Source organism: Nelumbo lutea, chromosome 1 (genome assembly GCF_056320005.1).
Source record: "Nelumbo lutea isolate HS-2025 chromosome 1, American lotus-T2T, whole genome shotgun sequence".
In the NCBI taxonomy this organism is placed as follows: Eukaryota; Viridiplantae; Streptophyta; class Magnoliopsida; order Proteales; family Nelumbonaceae; genus Nelumbo; species Nelumbo lutea.
In genome coordinates, this window is record NC_142684.1 from 75,259,857 (window position 1) to 75,281,359 (window position 21,503).

At 36.1% G+C, this 21,503-nt stretch overlaps 1 protein-coding gene and 1 pseudogene across 2 annotated transcripts; both read right to left on the reverse strand.

The window, feature by feature from the left end:
- Positions 1-331: 331 nt before the first annotated feature.
- On the reverse strand, positions 332-9,823 carry LOC148875416 (putative folate-biopterin transporter 4). 2 transcript variants are annotated; one of them, XM_088967857.1, is made up of 8 exons: positions 9,732-9,823; positions 8,119-9,658; positions 5,208-5,335; positions 3,266-3,487; positions 2,399-2,848; positions 1,772-1,969; positions 1,508-1,645; positions 332-1,272 (listed from the first exon to the last, which is right to left on the reverse strand). In XM_088967857.1, the coding sequence occupies exons 2-8, from the start codon at positions 8,197-8,199 to the stop codon at positions 1,011-1,013; spliced, it is 1,479 nt and encodes a 492-aa protein (XP_088823983.1). In that variant the 5' UTR covers positions 8,200-9,658; positions 9,732-9,823; the 3' UTR covers positions 332-1,010. The 2 variants fall into 2 exon arrangements, with proteins under 2 accessions (XP_088823983.1, XP_088823988.1); XM_088967862.1 differs by lacking the exon at positions 1,772-1,969.
- LOC148875417 (purine permease 1 pseudogene) lies at positions 9,007-9,915 on the reverse strand (annotated as a pseudogene).
- Between the last annotated feature and the right edge of the window lie 11,588 nt (positions 9,916-21,503).

The following is a 21,503-nucleotide window of genomic DNA, read 5'->3' on the forward strand; positions in this document are numbered from 1 at the left end:
CATTTCAAAAAGTTTCATTTTGGAACTTCCTAAATAAGTTTATTGGCATTTTGCTAACGCCCTCATTGAATGTGTTTTTCAGTTTTACAGTCACACAACTACAAAATGTTTACTAAATAAATGTAAACGGAACCAAACACCCTGTGAATGAGTCTACCCTATGTATCATATACGTGCCCCACAGGAATAAACAGAAAATAAACCATCCATTTCCGCCAGGTAATTCTTTCTCAATTGAAAGAAAAATGAAATGGAAAAACCAATATAGAAATAAGTCTTTCTGTTCAAGGTGCAATCAACTTTTCCTCCCGGTGGCCATTAAGAAAGAAAATATACAAAAAGAATAAGATAAAGCTTGAAGGATTAGAGGACAACATTGAGTTCTAATCTTCTCCATGTAAAATATATTAATTTCTCAAAACTCTAAGAATAAGCAAAAAATGAGCATGTTGGCAGTATCAGATGTGTACATATGGAAAAATGCCAACTCCCCAAAAGAAAGTAGAAGGTGACCATCCGGCTATTTCAGCAAGTCCATGGACGTTTAGGAGGACATTATATATGCTCCATAAGATTCAAGGGTTATCACCCCTTTCACTTGGACTGCATAAGCAAGCTAACTTCTGTAAAAAGTCGAAGACGATATTAATATGGATCAGATGCTCTATTAAGTCTAATAAATTGTTTACTAGAACGATTCCCAGATTCTAATAGTTGCCAATAGATTGTCCCAAATGAAGTATTTAGTTGGTGGTTTAACTGCTCCTTGCCAGTCTGATTCTTGTGTCCCAGAAATTCATCTATCCTTTAAAAGAATTATCCATGCTATTGCTGGATGATAGATGGGAAATTATCAGGGAGCAGGATAATCCCAATTGTCTGTATGTTGTATGTGGTGTGTGCCCTGACATCTGGAGAACAACAATGCAGAGATTGCTAGAACTCTCTTTTTCTATACATGGGACAGTGACTTTACAAAAGTGAAGAAAAAGTCAAGCAACTTTTCTTATCTAAGTTGACATCCCTGTAGTTTCCTTGGGTATCAAAAACAAGAAGCCAATTGGGATGAAAATGCCAATAACTTGGATGATGATCCCCAGTAGAAGGTTGTCGAAAGAGCCAGATGATATGTTCAGTGCTGAGGCCACAGTAGCACCTAAGAACGATCCTAATGTTGCACCAAGATTGTTTATAGACATGAAGAGGGCAAACAAGGTCCCCTCAATCCCTGGTGGACATAACTTTCCAGAAAGGATCAGGAACGGCATCAACCTGCGTAATCAAGTAAGAAATAATATCTATGAGCCCATCAACAAACAATAAGGTATAGTTCAGATTAACCCAACTTACCAAGGTCCGTGTCACCCACCAAACATAATTTGACCAATGGATACATCCAAAATGTTCATAAATTAATGCAAGATCTTCATATTATGCTTTTAACCAAACCAGGACTTTTCATAACTAGGGAGAAAAGAAAATTATAGATGAAGTACTGTTCGCATACTTCAGTTGATTTATTGCATCAGAAAGTGCAGATCCGCCAAGCACCATAAGATTATCTGATATGCCAAATGCAAGATTTGATCGAGATACTAAGACAACATCAAAAAGTTTTGAGGTACCCAGAAGAACATGAGCCAACCTGCATTGCATTTTGTGATCAAGAAATTGGAGTCAGAAAATTATATTCCTAATTACAGAACAAAAGCAAAGAAAATTTTCTGGCAAATGAGAACTAAGCATGACACTTTTGGACTAAACTGCTTACATGAGAGTTCTTCTCAATTTCATGCATTTCAAGTAGTGATTGTAAGTGAATGTTCCAACCATAAGTCCTAGCCATCCAACAACACGTGCAGTCCCCAGAAAAGATGCTTCCAAGTGCAAGCACTCAGTCTGGTAGTAGAACATGACTGTTGAGAGGTTTGGAATGGTAATATGGGCTAAGAAAAACCACGCCATTGGTCTGTTCTTCCAGAAACATAATCACGTTTAAGAAAAAGTACCCATGATTACAAAGATAAACCAAATGTATGAGAGACAGAAAGATCTAAAGCATATTTTGACCCTAAGCAAGCCTGCCAGTGGTGAGGAAGCATATTCAGAGAACATGTAGATTGATGAGTCCAACTCAATAGTCCATAGCTTAAACAGATGATCTTAAGCATATAGTGAAATCAAATTTATTGGTATAATAGTCCAACCATTCAAAAACAATTTGACAGATTGGATGTTTACAATCATCTGATTTAGTTGTCTTTAGCATAGGTGATAACCTAGGGAAGGGCCACTAGATGGTGATCACCACTCAGCATACCAAACTTACCTACATGCCACTGGTTAGTCATCCTTAGGGTCTATGTACAAGGATGCCTTAGAATTCCTCAAAAACTACCTCAAAATATCAGGTTGCACAAACGTCCTGCATAAACTATAAAACGCTGATTTCAGAGATTGAAACCACCATGCAACTGAGGAGCCATCTTTAGCTAGATTCTCAGATCTACTTGTGACAATTGTCCTTTTTTTTCTGCTTTTATGGCTCTTTTTTCTCCTTGAAGAGGTGCAACTATGCTTCTTGACTGTGGAGATATCTGCATCTGAAATACCACCATTATGAGATCTTTCTAGGTTAGCAAGACCTGGAAAATTTTTGGTGCCTACAGAATCCTCCTTAACCAAACCACATGATAAGAGCTGTATGGTTGGAAATGCAGAGAAAAGGAGAAAAATTGTAGGTATCTGTAAGTTCTTTAATGCATATCCTCCTAACAAATTCCCGCATATTCCTCCAAGGGCCATTGAAAACCAAGACATTGACTGGAGATCTCCAGTAAAGGCTGCTCTGGTCAAGTGCAATAGAAATTTTCAAGTTAGATCACTCTAAGATAAATGACAATGTCAGATTACTGTCTGGGAGACCATAAACATGGCCAACCATCATACATGTATATGGGGCAAACATGTTAGGGGTGGCATAAATCAGCCAGTGGCTGTCACTTAGGAGATCACCATCTACTATATATTTTTTTCAGGAAAATTTACTATCTTCAGAGACAAACTAATGTGATAAATCAAATTCATCTTGTTCTAAGGTGGAATGGGTGACCTCCAATGAGGAACTATCAAACGGTGGTTCCAAATCCTGTGCATGTGCACATGTATCCACATATTGCTGGAAGATTCTCTTACAGTCTAGTCATTGGGTGCCTCCATGCTCACATATCCAGAGAACCAGGAAATTCAGAGAAAATTTGAATACCTCTCAAACCGTCCAGCCTCAGCGATCATTGCATCAATCACAACATCTGCCATGGCTGAGCCTATGTTTTGAGTTGTTAAGAAGATCGTGAGAAGTCCCATTGACCTTCTCAGAGATGCTTTCAGCCCTAGAATTAGCCATGGTAATAGAGAGAGTACAGTTGCAATGATCAAGTATGGGAGTCGTTTCCTTCCTCTTATAGGGATGCAGTCTGATAATATCCTGCATGTAAATACAACAGCAAGGGCTTGAGCTGGAGAGAGGAGAGATATTGGATACTATACCCCATCATGGTTACTACTAAAAAATTTTTATTAATTAATTTCTCAACTTCAGTAATAACTCATACATGAAGGGATGAAGTATGTGTATCACAAGATATAAAAAGATACACCTTTTGATATGTCAAAGGTGCAACCAAGGTTCACAGTATTGATACTCTTGATACGCAAAATTGGTGCATCCAGAGTTTAAGTGACCAAAACATTTATTGTTTTAACTTTTTTAAGTTGATCTCTTGATAGCCAATCCACCACATGAAAAAACAGGTCAAATTAAGATGAGTTTCCAATGACTAGAAGCTGAAAGAAAAATTTTATAATAAGATTGCTATTAGAGCAGCAGTGCTATATGGGATGAAATGTTGGGCAATCAAGAAAAACATGCCCAAAGAATGAGAATATTTGATATTATAATGCTGAGATGGATGAGTGGAAAGATCAGAAAAGACAGATGTAGAACAAGCAAGTTAGAGAAGACTTATGAGTAATCCCAATTAAAGACAAGATTAAGGGAAGTTGACCAAGAGGTTTTGGTCATATGTATGGATAACCATAGTGAGGAGACACATACTGCAAGTAGAAGGCTCTGAAAGAGCAAGGGAAAGACCAAAGAAAATGTGTACTTGAGTGGTAAGGAATTATACAAGGACTAACAATTTTATGGAAAACATGTCTCTTGAGAGAGAAAAATGGTGGGACATGATTTGTATGGCCAACCTCAAATAGTTGGGATTAAGGCTGGGTTGAGTAGTGTCTGGTGATTATAAATAAATAAAACTCTGGGAAAATTGCTAATAAGGGCGCTTTTAAATTGTTGCTTACAATTAAGGAATTAGAAATATGAAATAGATGATTTGCAAAAAAAAAAAAAAATCCTTCAATAGAAACTTGTGTCCTAGGTTATCTTTATATCCAACCATTGCTCAACTATTTCTAAAATGGCTTTTTAGACATCCAATGACCTTTATATTGATTGTTATTATTGTTTAGGAGAATCTCATCAAAGATAAAAGTAATTTTTTCTTTATTTTTCCTTTGTTCTGTAAATTTCTACATAGCCAAAATATATTTTATTTTTCCTTTTATTTCATTTTTATCTTTATTTTATATAATTAATCATTTATCCTTTTGGGTTTTGGATAACGTAATTCTAAAAGGCTAAGTTTCATTCCTAATAACAGGGAGGAAGAATATAAAGATTGTTAAAATATTCAAGTAACACATAATGAGGTTTGCTCTACATTTAGGACTTATCAGGCATAACTTTATAAAGGAAATTAGTGCAAACAGTTTCCTGAACTGTCCTAAGTTGGCATAGGTAATTAAATCATACCTTTTATAATTTTCTCTAAACTTTATTTCAGAAAATAATCCACAAAAGTAATGGATAAAAAAATACCAGTAGATAAAAAAGAGATACAACCCTAACACCAAGATTTATTAACTAATTATCTTTTGTTTTCTTGAAATAGTTTACTTTTCCGAATTTTTCCTTTTTTATCTTTACATGAATATGCACTTTTAGTTTTATCAATCTGTTGCTTGGGCCTCCAAACTTGCCAGGTAAAACACACATTTCTTAGCACAACACCAATGAATTGTCATTTCCAAGTTACAGAGGTTTATATAAAAGATTGGCATGGATGAAGAACAGACATTACCCGTATAATGGTTTTATACTCCATGGGAAATATGCAACTGAAAATACAAACTGCGAAGCCGAGGGTGACAACTTAAGCCTGTCCTTTAGTTGATAAGAAACAGCCGTCCATACAAAAGATCTGAAACCCTACATTTAAATACAACAATTTGTATTCAAGAAAAGAAAATAATTTAAATACATGTAAGTAAGAAAATTTGGAGAAACTTATATGTGGTCAATTTAGATATGTAAGCATCATTTAGAATAACAACTCTGAAAGTAACTTTATAAGAACAAAAGCTAACATAGATGCAGCTCGGGAATTGTGCTTGAAAACTGTAGGATGATTTTGGTTTTGTTGATTTTTATCCTTCTTTTTTTTTTATTTTGTTTTCTATTTAACCTTGTAGACACAGGTGTTTTTAGATTGGATGGTGTGGATGAGATCTCCTCAACCATTCAATTGTAATGGATATAGACACATGGACCTCTATCCATTTTAAGCTCTATAACCATGAGGAGTCTGTGATGGGTGGACTCTCTCATGGTGTGGTCTATATTTGTTCTTCTAGGTTACAACCCAATTAAGGCATGTGGTATTGAAAGGAATAATTGGTTACCTATCATTCTAATTCCTGGAAACTGGGTGAAAGCCTAGTTTAATCCTAATATTATATAGTATATAGAATCACCATTTTAGTGCAGCAATCATTGAATATTTATAGAAGAAGACAGATCCAGTACAACGATTGTTGGCTTTGAATTTACATCCCGTCTGAAGCAATCTGATGAGTTACCGCTCACCTCGGAAGCCCCTTCGAGGGTGGCTTAACCTCCTGAAACAGAAGATGGTGGGGGGGGGGGGGGGGGGGAGGGGAAAGGTAGGAAGAAAATGACTCAGAGAGAAATGAAAGGGATATTCATTCACGCCACTTATTACATGATCAGGGCCTTATATAGCTGCCCTACATGTATGCAATCATGGAGAGAATATCTTCTGGTGGCAGTGTAAATAACTCTGGGAGGCTCTGAGTGTAACTAACTGGGAGGCTCTGCCGCGTGTCACGCTAGCCTCTGTCTTCTAGTGAAATGTTGTTCGGTGGTGGCCTGCTCCACTCCTACAGTTGGGTTCGGAGGGAGTGTTTGGGTCCCAACACAATCAAATAGCAGACATGATGACAGGTATGTTAAGTATGCTTCTTTTAAACAATTATAGTGTAAACAGTAGTTAGAAAATCGTCATATTCATATATATTTCGATTCTTCAAAAATACCCATTCCTAATATCCAGATGATTGGATTGCACAAGGAAATGCAATGAAGCTCCAGGATGCACATATTATAAATTTCATATCTAGAGAGAGATTATGTTTCGACCTATTTGGGTTTAACAGATACAGATCCCTTGACAGTATATTGTTATCTTTGCAATTTACCTTGAGTAAAGCCTACGTGATAGCATTTGGTACCCAATAGGACAAACAAATCAGCAATGATGACATTAACAAGTATACTCTCAAAAGCATACAAAGAAATCCTATAGCCATACAACATGGACATAGTTTGGAGCTGCCAAAATAAATAAATAAAGTTATTATGGAGCACCGGATTCTATGCTTGTATACTAAGAGTCAATAGAAGATGTTAGAAGAAAAGACAGGAAATGGAAGAAGTTCAACCTTGTCATTTTATTTTTTTCCTCCAATCCTGACAAGAGAAGGTTTATGAGACTAATGAAAGATTATCCTTAACTTTGCCTCCATTTCTTCCTTTCTCAACTAACTCATGACTGGATACATCAGGCTTATAAAAGATGCATTTTGCACCAAAAACGATGCACCTTCAGGAAACTGTCATGAAGGAAAGTAGACTCAGCCTAGTACCACGAAATATCTAATTCCAATGAAGGGTTGATTCAATTGGAAATACTTTTCTAGAATATTGAGAACTGTAAGCTCATTCCAACACAGTCAACCACAACAATGATAAATTGGCTGCAATGGCTCCTCTAATTGAAGGATTTCAATGCTCACATAATCAAACAATTGAAAAATTTTCCCTTTGGCGACACTAAAATAATAAAAGATCCACCCGCAGAGGCACTTATTCAGATAACATAATAACCTCCTAATAGACTTTAAAACGAAAATCAATATACATAGCTTGCAGTCTTGTCATTCTGTGTCATCTAGATTGGCAGCACCCTACCAATTGCAAACATTCAGGGGAAAGGGAATTAAAATCTATGTGAAAAGACTAAGCAAGAAATGGCTAGATATCAGCAGAACTTTCAGTAACATGACAATCATCCGCCCTGTTCCCAACCAAACACCAATTTCCTCAATGGCAACGTAAAATGCATAGCCATTACACATCCCGTGCACAATATGAAACTTCATGCAAATGCATAGCCATTACACTATTCTACACAGACAAGGGAAGGGCACAGCATGGCCAAGGTGTTCCACACAAATTCGTTTGAAAAATTGAAGTGTCTGACATGGACATGGCACCCATTCTTAAGTGTTCATGCAACATAAAGGATGTTGATATATGGAAAGTAACAGTCAGCACTTCCTGTTTATGTCTATCCTTTTCAGTCAGTCTGTTATACCGAAACAGATCAAAAACAACGAAGAAAGTCAGACAATATTTAAAAAAGTTAAAGATCATGGAAAGAAAATTCAAGACACCAAATCCAGATAAATATTAGAAGCCCGAGCCACGAAAGCCTAAATCCTTTCAGCCCATCAAAGTTTCAAGACAAAATATCGTTCCAACCTCCAACTCAACAAAGCCTCAAAAGCCAATAACCCATGACTTAGATACATCCAACAAAGCAAAAGAAACAAAATTCGGAACAGTGAATCACATGCATATCGTCTAAATCTATGAGAAAGAAATCCTGGTTACGTAGAAGAGATTCATACCTGAGTAAAGTAAACCAGGCAGATAAGCCATAGGAAGGAAGTGCCATAGGCAGCCTGCAACTGTTTCAACCATCCTATCATTTTGGCTACAACAATCAAAGCTTCTGTTCAGATATCAACCGGGGTTTTATTTGCTGTCTCTCCTCCGAAAAAGGAGAGAGAGAGAAAGGAGAGAGAGAGAGAGAGAGGTGGCGGTTCCGGCTTCCCGCATTCGAAGGCATTGGTCGTACCACCTTGCAGAACTCTCCCCGCCGGTGCTAATTTCGTCTTCCTATGAATGACTATCTTAACCCCTCTCTCTCCCTAACCTCAAATCTGCGCCCCACCCGATTTCGCCCCACAAATTTCCCACATGCTCAATGTGCGCCACCTGTTTTTTAACACGTTCTGCTGGTAGCACGTGCGGGGCTAACGGGTCGTGCGGGACTAACATGCGAGGCTAACGGAACGTCTGTTAGCCCCTTCCATTACCCCCCAAAAGTATTAAACCATTTCATTCGAAAGAGTATCATTTCATTCAAAAAACTAGGGTATTTCAAAGTTCCCTTCTCCTTCTCCGGCATCGTCGACCTACAACGACAACCGGTGTTACTCTCTAGCTCACTTTTTCACACATTTTTTATTTATTTTTTTCTGATATTTTCGTTTTCCAGAAATCAGAGAAACTGGCAGCAGAGTTCTCTTCTCCTTCTCCGGTTATCCATAGGTTATACCTCGTTCATTGGCAATTTTCTAAGTGATATCAATCCTTCAAACCATGTTTCCAAGTGGAAATTCAAGGTCATTTGGGGTTAATTTGGCTCATTCCATGAAAGAAGCAAGCATTGTTTCGATCTCCCTGGGATGGACACAAGACTAGGCCTGAACATCAAACCCGAAAGAGAGTGTTTAGGCCTCTCGAGGAAATCCTGATTTTGTGTCCATTTCCTCCAAAGGATGCTTGTGCCCATGGAATGACCAACCAAAAGTGAACTCTTTGGGATCCCTCTCAAGAGCCCCATGGAGAGAGAGAGAGAGAGGGACCTGAAAGTCATTGTTGACCAGCATATCAATGGTGCAGAAAACATTGGAGAAGATGGATGTTACAATTTGAATCTCCATTACCAAAGAATAGGTTATGCCCTGCTTCAATTTCTTGTACATGAGCTCAATCAGAGGAGGCGTCAATCCATTAATCAGAGTTGTGTTGACTGTCATAGCGAAACCCATGTAATACTGTGTATTGGATTCATTAGCAGGGCGGTCAGAGCTTGCATGGAGGGCAAGAACTATTGCACCCATGGTCGACAAAACAACCGAGTTTATGGAGTAAAACATGAACCTTTGCCCAACCAGAAGGAATGCAAACACTGCTGTGAAGATCAGTTGAGTGGAACCTATCAAACCACCAGTTGTGACGGGTAGACGGGACAAACCAAAGCCATATAAGTAGTTGGCGAAGCCATTGATGAGGCTGAGAATTGTGTAGGCAGCAAATAGATAGGTATTCATGAAGAAGAGCTTGGCATCTTTATCGCTTTTAACTCTGTCGCCGGTTTCTCTGATCTTTGGAAAACGAAAATGTCAGAAAAAATAAAAATAAAAAACGTGTGAAAAGGTGAGTTGGAGAGTACCGCCGGTTGTCGTTGTAGGTCGCTGGTGCCGAAGAAAGGGAGGGAACTCTGACGAGGGAGAAGGAACTCTGAGATACCCTAGTCTTTCGAATGAAATGGTTTGAGACTTTTAGAGGGGTAACGGACGCGCTACTAGCGGAACCGTGTGAAGGGACAGGTGGCGCACATTGAGCGTGTGGGGCATTTGTGGGGCGAAACTGGGTGGGGCACAGATTTGAACTCTCTCCCTATGAAATAAAGTACAGGAGTGCGTAAATGTGATCTTGATGCAAGGCTGGTCGAATAGGAATGTGAATTTGCTCACACCAATCTTATATTACATTATAGCCGTGCATTGAAAATATATATTTGAACTCCCTCCCTATGAAATAAAGTACAAGAATGCGGAAATGGGATCTCCATGCAAGACTGGTCCAATAGGAATATAAATTTGCTCCCCACTAAACGCGTCTCACACCAATCTTAGAGTATATTACAGCCGTGCATTGAGAATATTTCTATGTGAACGATAACATATTGGCATGTCCTCCAGCCTTTTGGATTAATAGCTTTGTCAAAGCTGCTCAAACAATACAATAAAAGGTGAAGCTAGTTTTAGATGGTGTTTGGCATATCTTTCGATCTACAGGAAGTTCTAAGGACTAAAAAATGTTCTTTTCCAGTTGGTATTGTGTAGACCGAAAGACCTGAAGATGGGTGTGTGGAAAGCCTAAAGACCGAAAAGACCAAAAATTAGAAAACTTCAAATGAAGTTTTTCGGTTTTTTGCATTGAAAATAGCCTTTCTAGTTATTTAACAACCAGATAGACCATGATGCAAACCTAATAAGTCTTGGTCTTTAAAGACAATACCCCAAAAGATCAATGCATCTTCTTGGGCTGTTAAAAGATCTATTTAGAAACACTTGCCAAATGACCCCCAAATCTCAATAATTCAAAAATAAGCTACTCTCAATGAAATAGTGTTGGATTAAACTGTGAGTCACAGCCCTCAATGTATTGTTGTGGTCCTGAGGTCAGCTTCAGTCAGGGACTCAAGGCAAAGCCCGCAACCTTTATTGCCTTGCATTGAGAATATCTCTCTACTTGTGTGCTGTATTTCATGGGGAGATATTTCCAATGCAAGGTTGCAAAACGTTGTTACTACGGTATAGGCATAGGGTTGCCCTGATAGAAGCCGATCTATGTGATCCCACTTTAAATTGGATGAAGTCGCTTTGTGGTAGGGGTGTCAACGGTATTCGAAAATCCAATTTCAAATTTGATATTCGACATAAACGAATTGAATTTAGATAATTCGAATATCTAATCGGTTGAATTTGAATATCCTATTCTTACCGAACAGTTAATCGGATTCGAATTCAGATATGATCTTATTCGATTCGATAAATATCAGAATTTGACCGATTATTTAATTCTTATATATAATATATATAATAATTAAGTTATATAAATAATTTTATATATTTATATACTTTATATCAATAAAATATTTTATTTATTTATTTATTATTTAAAATAATTAATTAATCGAATTCGAATTCGAATCGAATATTCAAATATTTAATCGATTCAAATTCGGATATTGATTTTCAATATCCGTCGGATATCGAATCGGATTCGGATATTAACTTTTTTTAATCAAATTCGAATTCGGATATTGCCTGATCCGATTAGAATTTGATTCGTTTACACCCTGCTTAGTGGGGCTACGGTACTGCATTAAAAGGAAATGATTTCACAATTTTAGCCAAGTGATACATCAAGTGGAGTAGTTGATTTCTCCCCAATCTTAATATTTCTCTTGACCCTCCTCCTAAATGGTAATTTAAAAGTGGAAATCAGATCTTGCTCCCTTGAATGCTTGTCAAGAGCAGGACTCGGATTACTGGGTTTTAATCTGAAGTAAACAAATCAGTCTCGCGTTTGGATGTCAAGTGAAATGAAGTGATTCTTTTCTTTTTTTCTTTTCTTTTTTTTTTTTTATTTAAGATGGTGTTATGCCATTTATATCTTGATAATTAGAAGTGGCTCCCATTTGTAAATTATACTCAAATCTCTCAAAGTCTCAAGTGGGTGTTAGTGGATTTATTGTGATCGTCACCATATAGGCGATTGATTATATTTGCATTTTGTTTGCCAACTAGATTCCCCGAATGCTAAAAGTCGTCATATTTCTGGTCTTTTGTGGTAAGCTTACTACTAAAAATAAGCTTATCATCAAGGGTTTTAATATTGATAGTGCATGAATCCACTGGGGGGAAGATGAAATCTTTAAGCATTTATACTTTAAATGCAGTTTTACTAAACAAGTTTGGATGCCTGTGGGATCTGACTTCCCTGTGCCAACTGATGATGATTTTAGGGGTGCAAGTCAGGTGGGTTGTGCCGGGTTTATGGTCGATCTGTTTGGACCAAGCCCGTATTCAAGCTCGATTTTTTCCAATCCGATCTCAACCAGCACTGTAATTTGATGAACTCGGGTTGGACTCGGGTTGGTCAAAAAACCTACTCTAAAATTATATATGTATTTATGCAAATATGTATATATATATATAAACATTAATGATTTTTATTACCATTTTTATTACTATTTATAAATTGCCATTTTTAAGACATTCATATAGTCTACGGGTCCACATAAATTGACCCTTATATGTCAAACCCATAAAAGTATACGGGTCATTAAATTCAACTTGAACCATTTATTGCATTTAATTTAACCATTCTTATCATTATTAATTTATTTTAGTATTTAATTTAAAATTTTGTTATATTGTAATAATAATAACTAAATTTGTAATTATTTAAATATTTACTTAAAATATTTTTTTCAACCGAGTATAATTATAATATAATAGATTTGTTAATTCATATTTTGCATTTAAGAATAAACATTAAATGATTCGGCTTAATAATTTTAATGATTGTTAATAAATATTGATTCTTATTTAAGGTTTAATTACTATATTCGGTAATTATTATGGGGCATGCTTTGAATAAACATTAATGATAATTGATGATTGTTATTTCATTTTTTATTATTTACTTAATTAAGTATTTGATGATTCTTATTATTATTAATTATTTCTATAAATAATTGGTCGTTATTATTATTTACTTAATCTAGTAATTTTCAGCAAGTAATTATTTGATTTAATTTGAATTATTTCATTGTTTTATTTATTTATAATAGACATTTAGGGTAGGCTCTTTATTTGATTTAAGAGACTTACTATGTTTTATCTAGACAATGACCCCATACTAAGGGGCAACTGCAGTATCATTTAAGTTGAAATTTACTATTTAACAATAAAAGATTAATGTCATGTTGAGAACCCACCCCCAAAAAAGTATAAACAACTTTGAAATCATTAGTTTATTTATAAAATAGTAAAATTAGATGGATGTTTACAACAATATCACCAGTAATGCTTAATATTTAGGAACATATGAATGAATAAAAAGCATTTAAATGATATCCATTCAAAGAGGCAAAGAAGGAAGAAAATCATTCAAATAGCTACTAAGAAAAACAATCCATGCCAAACAACATTTGCAAATCCATCCATCCTCTAAAGTAAGAGATAAAAAATATATGACTACAATCAAATCATCATGTATGGTTATAGTCAACTGATAATATAATCTGGACTCCAAAGCCCATCCAACAAAGGAAACATGAAAGAAAGGAGAATAATGGGACTAATCTTAGTATGGAAGTCACCTCCAAGTTAGGTGGCAACACTTCTTTTGGTCAATCATGGTTATGGATTTTAAGTCTAACTCCCCACAGTGCACGTAGACAGGCTATAATTTATCTTTAGGAAAAAGGTAGAGAAACCTATACATAACCTAATGGTATGTTTGAATTATACGGGAATTGGGAGATAGAAATAGGAAATGTAGGTTGAAATTATAATTTTGGGCCAGTTGATGTGTCAAATTCAAGTCAATTAGAATACTCATAGGATTTTAGTTCATTTATTTACTGGTAATTTGATTTTTTTTTATTCCATGTCTTTATTGAGTAATATAGATTAATAATATATTAATAATTATAGAATAAATAATGATATTAAGTATATTATTATTACTATTATTTACTAATATTATATTCTTATTATGTGTGTATTTATTTTGAAATAAGTAATATTAAATTATTATTATTATTATTATTTATTATTATTATTATTATGAAGTAATTAATTTGTTATAATTATGATTTTTAGTTAATTCCTCAAATAGTAATTGCTTTTATAATTCTTTTAGTTTAACAATAATGAATAATTGAAAGTTTAAAATTTAACTTTCACTAAATGAAATATTTATTGGAGAATAATAATAGTACTAATTATAATTACCTATAATGATAATAATAATAATAATAATAATAATAATAATAATAATAATAATAATAATAATAATAATAATAATAATGTAAATAAGTAACAGTAATTATATATTTATAAAATAATTAATATGAATTAATATAAAAATAAAATTATTATATCCCAATTAATAATTAACATTATTAAAATACTTATTAATTAACATTCCAAAGTAATAATTATCATTGTTATAATTAAGGAATTAATTATCAGTAATTAATTTTTATCAGAAATCATTATTATTAGTAATAATTAATTATAATTATTGATAATAATAATATAATTAATTATTTCATATAAATGTATGAATTATAATTTCTGATAATAATTCTAATATAAATAATTAACATTAAATATTTATTTTCAAAATAATTAATATGAGTTAATATATATATATATATATTAAATGATTATTTCCAAATTATTAATTACCATTATGAAAATCATTATTAATTATCATTTCGAATTAATAATGAGAAATATTATCAGTAATTAGTTAATATTAGTGATGAGGGCGGATTTGGCCCTCCAATGATATTGTGACACATGGCACAGGCACGAGCTGGCGGCCTTGCCCTGGCGTGACCTGGTATAGGCGCGAGCTGGCGGCCTGGCACATGCGCGACCTAGCGGCCTGGCCCTGGCGCGACTTGGCCCAGGCACGAACTGGCAGCCTGGCACAAGCGCGAACTTGCGGCCTGGCCCTAGCACGACCTAGCCCAAGCGCGAACTAGCGGCCTGGCCCTAGCGCGACCTGGCGGCCTAGCCCAGGCACCGAACTGGCGGCCTGGCACAGGCGCCGACTTGATGAACTGGCAAAGGCGCCAACCTGGCGACCTGCGAGACGTGCTCGCCGACAATTTCAGCATGCATGGCAAACACTCCCACGATCCTTGGAAGTTGGCCCACGTGCCGAATGATCCGAAGGGTGGTCAACGTGCATGGCAGTTACCTTAGGGAATCTCAGACCACTTAGACGACCTCGTGGAAATCTCGGATACGGTGCGTGAAGCCCACACCAAACAATGCCTACATAAAGGCACCAACCCCAATGACATGAGGGGGGCAAGTAAGCATATTCTAGCTCTCATACTTTGTGATTTTTAGCTTGCAGTCGGCTATGAGATTATTGACTTAAGCATCAGAGTGACCTTGCCAGGTTAGCCACCTCGGGTCCTTTGACATTGATTCCTTGCAGGTCTCTAAAGAATGACAAAGCTCAACAATCAATCCAGCTCGGCCCACTGGTCAGCTCGTCACCTAATAGGCAGCTCGGCCCACTGGTCAGCTTGGCCCTCTGGTAAGCTCGTCACCTAATAGGCAGCTCGACACTCTGGTCAGTTCGGCACCTAATAGGTAGCTCGACACTCTGGTCAGCTTGACACCTAATAGGCAGCTCGACACTCTAGTCAACTCGTTACCTAACTTGCCTAGCTCGGCCCAGTCAGCTCGTCACCTAACTTGCCTAGCTCGTCCCAGTCAGTTCAGCACCTAACCTACCTAGCTCGGCCCAGTTAACTCAGCACCTAATCTGCCCCCAGCTCGGCCTAGTCAGCTTGGCACCCAGGTCCTCATCCAACAAAAGTTCACTTCGGCCTCTGAGTCATCGGCCACTTGGAAGCAGACCAAATGACGAGGTACTTAGCACAAAAATTTGATATATCACCACAAAATTGATTCATCAATTGGCGTCGTCTATGGGAAATGCTACAAAAAGCTAAGTTCCCATCCTCCAAAAGGCTAAGTCCTCTTCTTCCAGAAAACTACGTTCTCACCTTTCAGAAACTAAAAGCTCTCACTTTCTACTTTTCATTTTTTATGAACTCAAAGACTATGCAGGAAGTTGATGGCCAATAGACTACGCAACTCTACCAACTTTATTTCAACTTGGGTAAAGCCTCATCAGTCCTCTTCGCGAGGTACCCTTTACGAGATGAGCTCTTTGTGGCTCCCGTGGGAGTTGGCAGCAATGAACTGCATGGACGCCCCTGCTGGTCGAGCCTTCCAAGGCTCCCGTGCGAACTGGTGACCTAAAGTCAGTAGTGCTGCCCCCGTAGGTCAAGCTCCTAGTAGCTTCTTGTAGGAGTGGGTAACCGACGTCACTAACGAGGCTGATGCAGCGCAACCGTAACTCTAAGGTGTCGAGCCGATAAAAGACCTTGGCACCAGAGCCTAAGGGCTAAAGTGCCGAATTGACAAAGACTCTAGCACCACATGAGACCTAGTCGCCTCTTCAGCATGGGCAAAATCAAAGATCAAGGAGAGTGGACTACGAGTCGCTACCAGAGCCTAAGGGCTAAAGTGCCGAACTGGCAAAGACTTTGGCACCACAAAAGACATAGTCGCCTCTTCAGCATGGGCAAAATCAAGGGTAAGGAGAGTGGAGTGCGAGTCGCTCCCAGAGCCTAAGGAATTGAATCGACGCTTATGAGCTCATCAAATTAGTCATTTCAGGCCAAAAGGAGCAATCTACTCCCTTCGCCGAGTTACTTTCATTTCGGGAGTGGGGGGCAAATGATGAGGGCGGATTTGGCCCTCCAATGATATTGTGACACATGGCACAGGTGTGACCAGGCGGCCTGGCCCTGGCGCGAGCTGGCGGCCTGGCACAGGCACAAACTGGCGGCCTGGCACAAGTGCAAATTGGCGGCCTAGCCCAGGCGCAACCTGGCGGCTTGGCCTAGGCACGAACTGGCATCCTGGCACAGGCGCGAACTGACATCCTGGCCCTAGTGCGACCTAGCAGCCTAGCCCAGGCGCCGACTTGGCAGCCTACGAGACGTGTTCGCCGACAAATTCGGCATGCATATCCAAACTCCCACGATCCTTGGAAGTTGGCCCACGTGCCGAACGATCCGAAGGGTGGTCATCATGCATGGCGATTACCTTAGGGAATCTCATACCACTTAGATGACCTCGCGGAAATCTTGGATACGGTGCATGAAGCCCACGCCAAATAATGCCTACATAAAGGCACCAACCCCAATGACATGAGGGGGGCAAGTAAGCATATTCTAGCTCTCATACTTTGTGATTTTTAGCTCGCAGTCTGCTATGAGAGTATTGACTTAAGCATCAGAGCAACCTTGCCAAGTTAGCTGCCCGGGGTCCTCTGACATTGATTCCTTGTAGGTCTCTAAAGAATGATGAAGCTCAACAATCAATCCAGCTCGCCACCAGGCAGCTCGACCCACTGGTCCGCTCGTCACCTAATGGGCAGCTCGACCCACTGGTCCGCTCGTCACCTAATGGGCAGCTCGACCCATTGGTCAACTCGTCACCTAATAGGCAGCTTGACCCTCTAGTTAGCTTGTCACCTAGCTCGGCACTCTGGTCAGTTTGGCACCTAATAGGTAGCTCGACACTCTGGTTAGCTCGACACCTAATAGGCAGCTCGGCACTCTGGTCAACTCGTTACCTGACCTGCCTAGCTCGGCCCAATCAGCTCGTCACCTAACCTGCCTAGCTCGACCCAGTCAGCTCAGCACCTAACCTGCCCAACTTGGCCCAGTTAACTCGGCACCTAATCTGCCCCTAGCTCGGCCTGGTCAGCTTGGCATCCAAGTCCTCATTCAGCAAAAGTTCACTTCTGCCTCTAAGTCATCGACCACTTGGAAGCATACCAAATGACGAGGTACTTAACACAAAAAATTGATACATCACCAAAAAATTGATTCATCAATTAGTAAATAAGTATTAAAAGTAATTATTATAAGAAATTATCATCAGTAATTAATTATTCTCAATGAGTTATTATTATTAGTAATTAATAATTGAAATTAATTAATTAGAAGTCATTAATTATTATTAGTACCCCTCTCTTTCAAAAAGTTGACTCATCATCATCGTCATCATCAATGACAATAACTTGATAAATATATAATTTGATAAAAATAGGTAAATATCATTATTTTTTTTCTTTTGGAAAACAGATAAGAGAAAAATAAAATGGTTAGCATTGCAAATGAAATTTATTTGGATTTTTGCAAAAAAAAAATTGAACATAAAAAACCAATTATTCAAAAATAAGGTCGTTAAATCAAAGAGTAATTAAAATTATTCAGTAAATAATAATTTTAAAAAAATTAATAATTAAATTTCTGTCCGAATTAAAATGGGTAATTTCAGCAAATAATTTTAAGTAATTAAATTTTTCTATTAACATTTTTTAATAATAATCATTATTATTAATAGATTAATAATATATTAATAATTATGAAATCAATAATAATAATTATTATATTACTATTTTTTTATTATTTATTAATAATATATTCTTATTATTTGTGTTTTGGATTTGAAATCAGTAATATTAAAGTATTATTATTACTTATTATTATTTTATTTTTATTTTTATTAAGTAATTAATTTGTTATAATTATGATTTTAGTTAATTCATAAAATAACATTTGTTTTTATAATTCTTTAAGTTTATCAATATTGAATAATTGAAAGCTTTATATTTTAACTTTCACTTAATGAAGTATTTATTGGAGAATAATAATAGTATTAGATATAATTACTTGTAATAATAATAATGTAAATAAGTAACACTAAGTATATATTTATAAAATATTTAATATGAATTAATATTAATATAAAATGATTATATCCCAATTAATAATTAACATTATTAAAATGCTTATTAATTATCATTAATTAATTAACATTCTGAAGTAATAATTAATTGTAATTATTGATAATGATAATATAATTATATTAATTAATATAATATTATTAATTATAATTACTTATCATAATATAATTAATTATTTCATATAAATGTAGAATTATAATTTCTGATAATAATTATAATATAAATAATTAACATTAAATATTTATTTTCAAAATAATTAATATGAGTTAATATAAATATAAAATGATTATTTTATGAATTATTAATTACCATTATGAAAATATCTATCAATTATCATTTCGAATTAATAATGAGCAATATTTTTAGTAATAAATTATTAGTAATTAAGCATTAACAGTAATTATTTTTTGAATTAATAATGAGCAACATTATCACTAATTAATTATTATCAGCAATTAAGTAATAGCAGTAATTATTATAATAAATTATTTTCAGTATTTAACTATTATTAGTGAGTAATTATTATTAGTAATTAATAACTGGAATTAAGTAATTAGAAATAGTTAACATTAATTAATTAGTAATTAACAATAATTATTATTAGTAATTAATAGCTGTAATTAATTAATTAGAAGTAACTAACAGTAATTATTATTAGTAATCAATAGCTGGAATTAATTAATTAGAAGTAGTTAACAGTAATTATTATTAGTAATCAATAGCTGGAATTAATTAATTAGTTTAGTAGTTAACCATAATTAATAGTACAATTTCCTTTTTTTTAGGAAAGGATTGAAAGTGGGAGCTTCCCACTTCTCACAACTCTCCATGGTGGTGGGCTCCACTCCCATGTTAGTGGGATCTTTTCTTGAATTACCACTAATCAAAATTTGACACATGTCTAATGAGCTCTATTCTTGAACTACCATTAATCACAATTTGATACGTGTCAATTTTGCTTAAATCTTTGGAATGACAATCACAAGTGTCTGAATGTAAGTGGGTCAAATGTCTAAGTGTAGGGGGATTTGGCCTGAAATCATTACTTTAATATATATATTAGTTGGGTCGGGCTTGGGCCAGGTTCAGGATACCTAAGGGCTAGGCCCGGGTCCAATCCAAAAAAACAGAAAAGCATGATTTCTTGGGCCCAAAGACCGAAAAATTCAAGTCCAACCCATGTCAAATTTCGGTTGGGCCAGTTCGGGCTCGAGTTGGCCCCACCCAAGTTGCACCCCTAAATGATTATTGGGTGAGGACTTGGTGGGCCTGGATTTATGGTCTTAATGAATCAATATTGGATCCTCTTGTAGTCTTGTTAAAGAAAAAATTGTGGTGTTAATGTGTTACTAGGGTTTATTTGAAAGAACAGAAATGATAATTTGTTTAACAACAAATCTACCTCTCCTCCGATCCTAGAGAAAGCTCTCCATTAATTTTAGGAGACTAATTCTAGTTGCGATAATGGTGAATCTATTAATGTCTGTAAAGTTTAGAAGCTTATTGTTTAGACTTCTCTAAAGTTGGGGTTCATTAAAATTATTTTGGATGCCTTTTGTAATTTGAAGGGTTGGTGTTCCATTTCTTGCATTGCTAGAGGGATCTCGATCACCTACCAACAAAATATGTTCCAACACCATCCTAATATGATCTAATACCAGTATAGCACACAAGTCCCACTTTTATGTGACGGGATCTGCTCCTCACAAATGGGCACCTCACAGGCACATCCACCGTGCATTGGGAACATCTCCTGTGAATATTCATTAATAAGTACGGGAGATGTTCCAAATGCATGGTAAGATGTGCATATGAGGAGTGGATCCGGTCTCCACTTTTATGGTTGGTCCAGACTCATGGTGAGGTGTGGTGTTAAATCATGTTGGGAGGGTGTTGGAACATGTTTTATTAGTAGATAAACTCAACTCTTGCTAAAGATCATCTTGGACTGGTTCTTGATCTTAAAGTGTATTGTATTGGATTATCCTCTATCAACACTGCCATCAACTTCAAACATTTCCCTATCATTTTTGAAGGAGATTCGAAGCTCATCATCAAGTATTTGGTGAAGACAATGGACCTCCCATGGAAACTAAAGAATATCATTGTTGAATGCATTCATATGTGATCTCACTAAATCTCTAGAGTTTCCTTTCTCCATTCGTATGGAGAAACAAATCAAGCAGCTGATTAGTTGGTGTTTGATGCTTTATCGAGTGGTATTGTTCAAGTTGGTTGTATTCCTTGGGGCCTGAAATTCATTTGTTTTTGTGATATGTTAGGATGTGCACCTTCTAACTTTATATATACATACAAATATAATAAACAATTGTTGCATCAGACTTGTGCCGATTTCCGATGCATAAACGCAATGAATACACAATACAACACGATACCAAACATTGCACAAATCATTGTTAGATCAACGAGTTTAATAGATCATTGATAGATAACATATTCATCTCATAACTCTCTCTTACCATGAAAATCATTTAAAAGTATAAAATAAATTATTTTTTCTATTATTTACTTTACTAAAAATTAAGAAAAAACTGGTTTGACATAAATTATTCTTAGATCTGTGAGTTTAGAAAAAGCCTATAGATCTAACAAATTTGAACCACTAGTGTAATTATCTACCACTGGTCCAAACCGACACGACAGCCAACAACCTATGAAAACTATCAAAAAGTCTGAATGAATATTGAATATTAATTCGTTGAACTATGCCAATAGTCATAAACTTTTAGCAACGTTTAACTAGGGACGTAAGTTGGGCAGGCTG

Excerpts from the sequence above, each read along its gene's own strand:
- LOC148875416 (XM_088967857.1), bottom strand. The coding sequence starts at position 8,199 with ATGATAGGATGGTTGAAACAGTTGCAGGCTGCCTATGGCACTTCCTTC. Across the intron at positions 1,970-2,398 it reads GTGCAACCTGATATTTTGAG|ACCAATGGCGTGGTTTTTCT; the intron begins GTAGTTTTTGAG and ends CTGGAAGAACAG. Across the intron at positions 1,646-1,771 it reads AAATTGAGAAGAACTCTCAT|GTTGGCTCATGTTCTTCTGG; the intron begins GTAAGCAGTTTA and ends AATGCAATGCAG.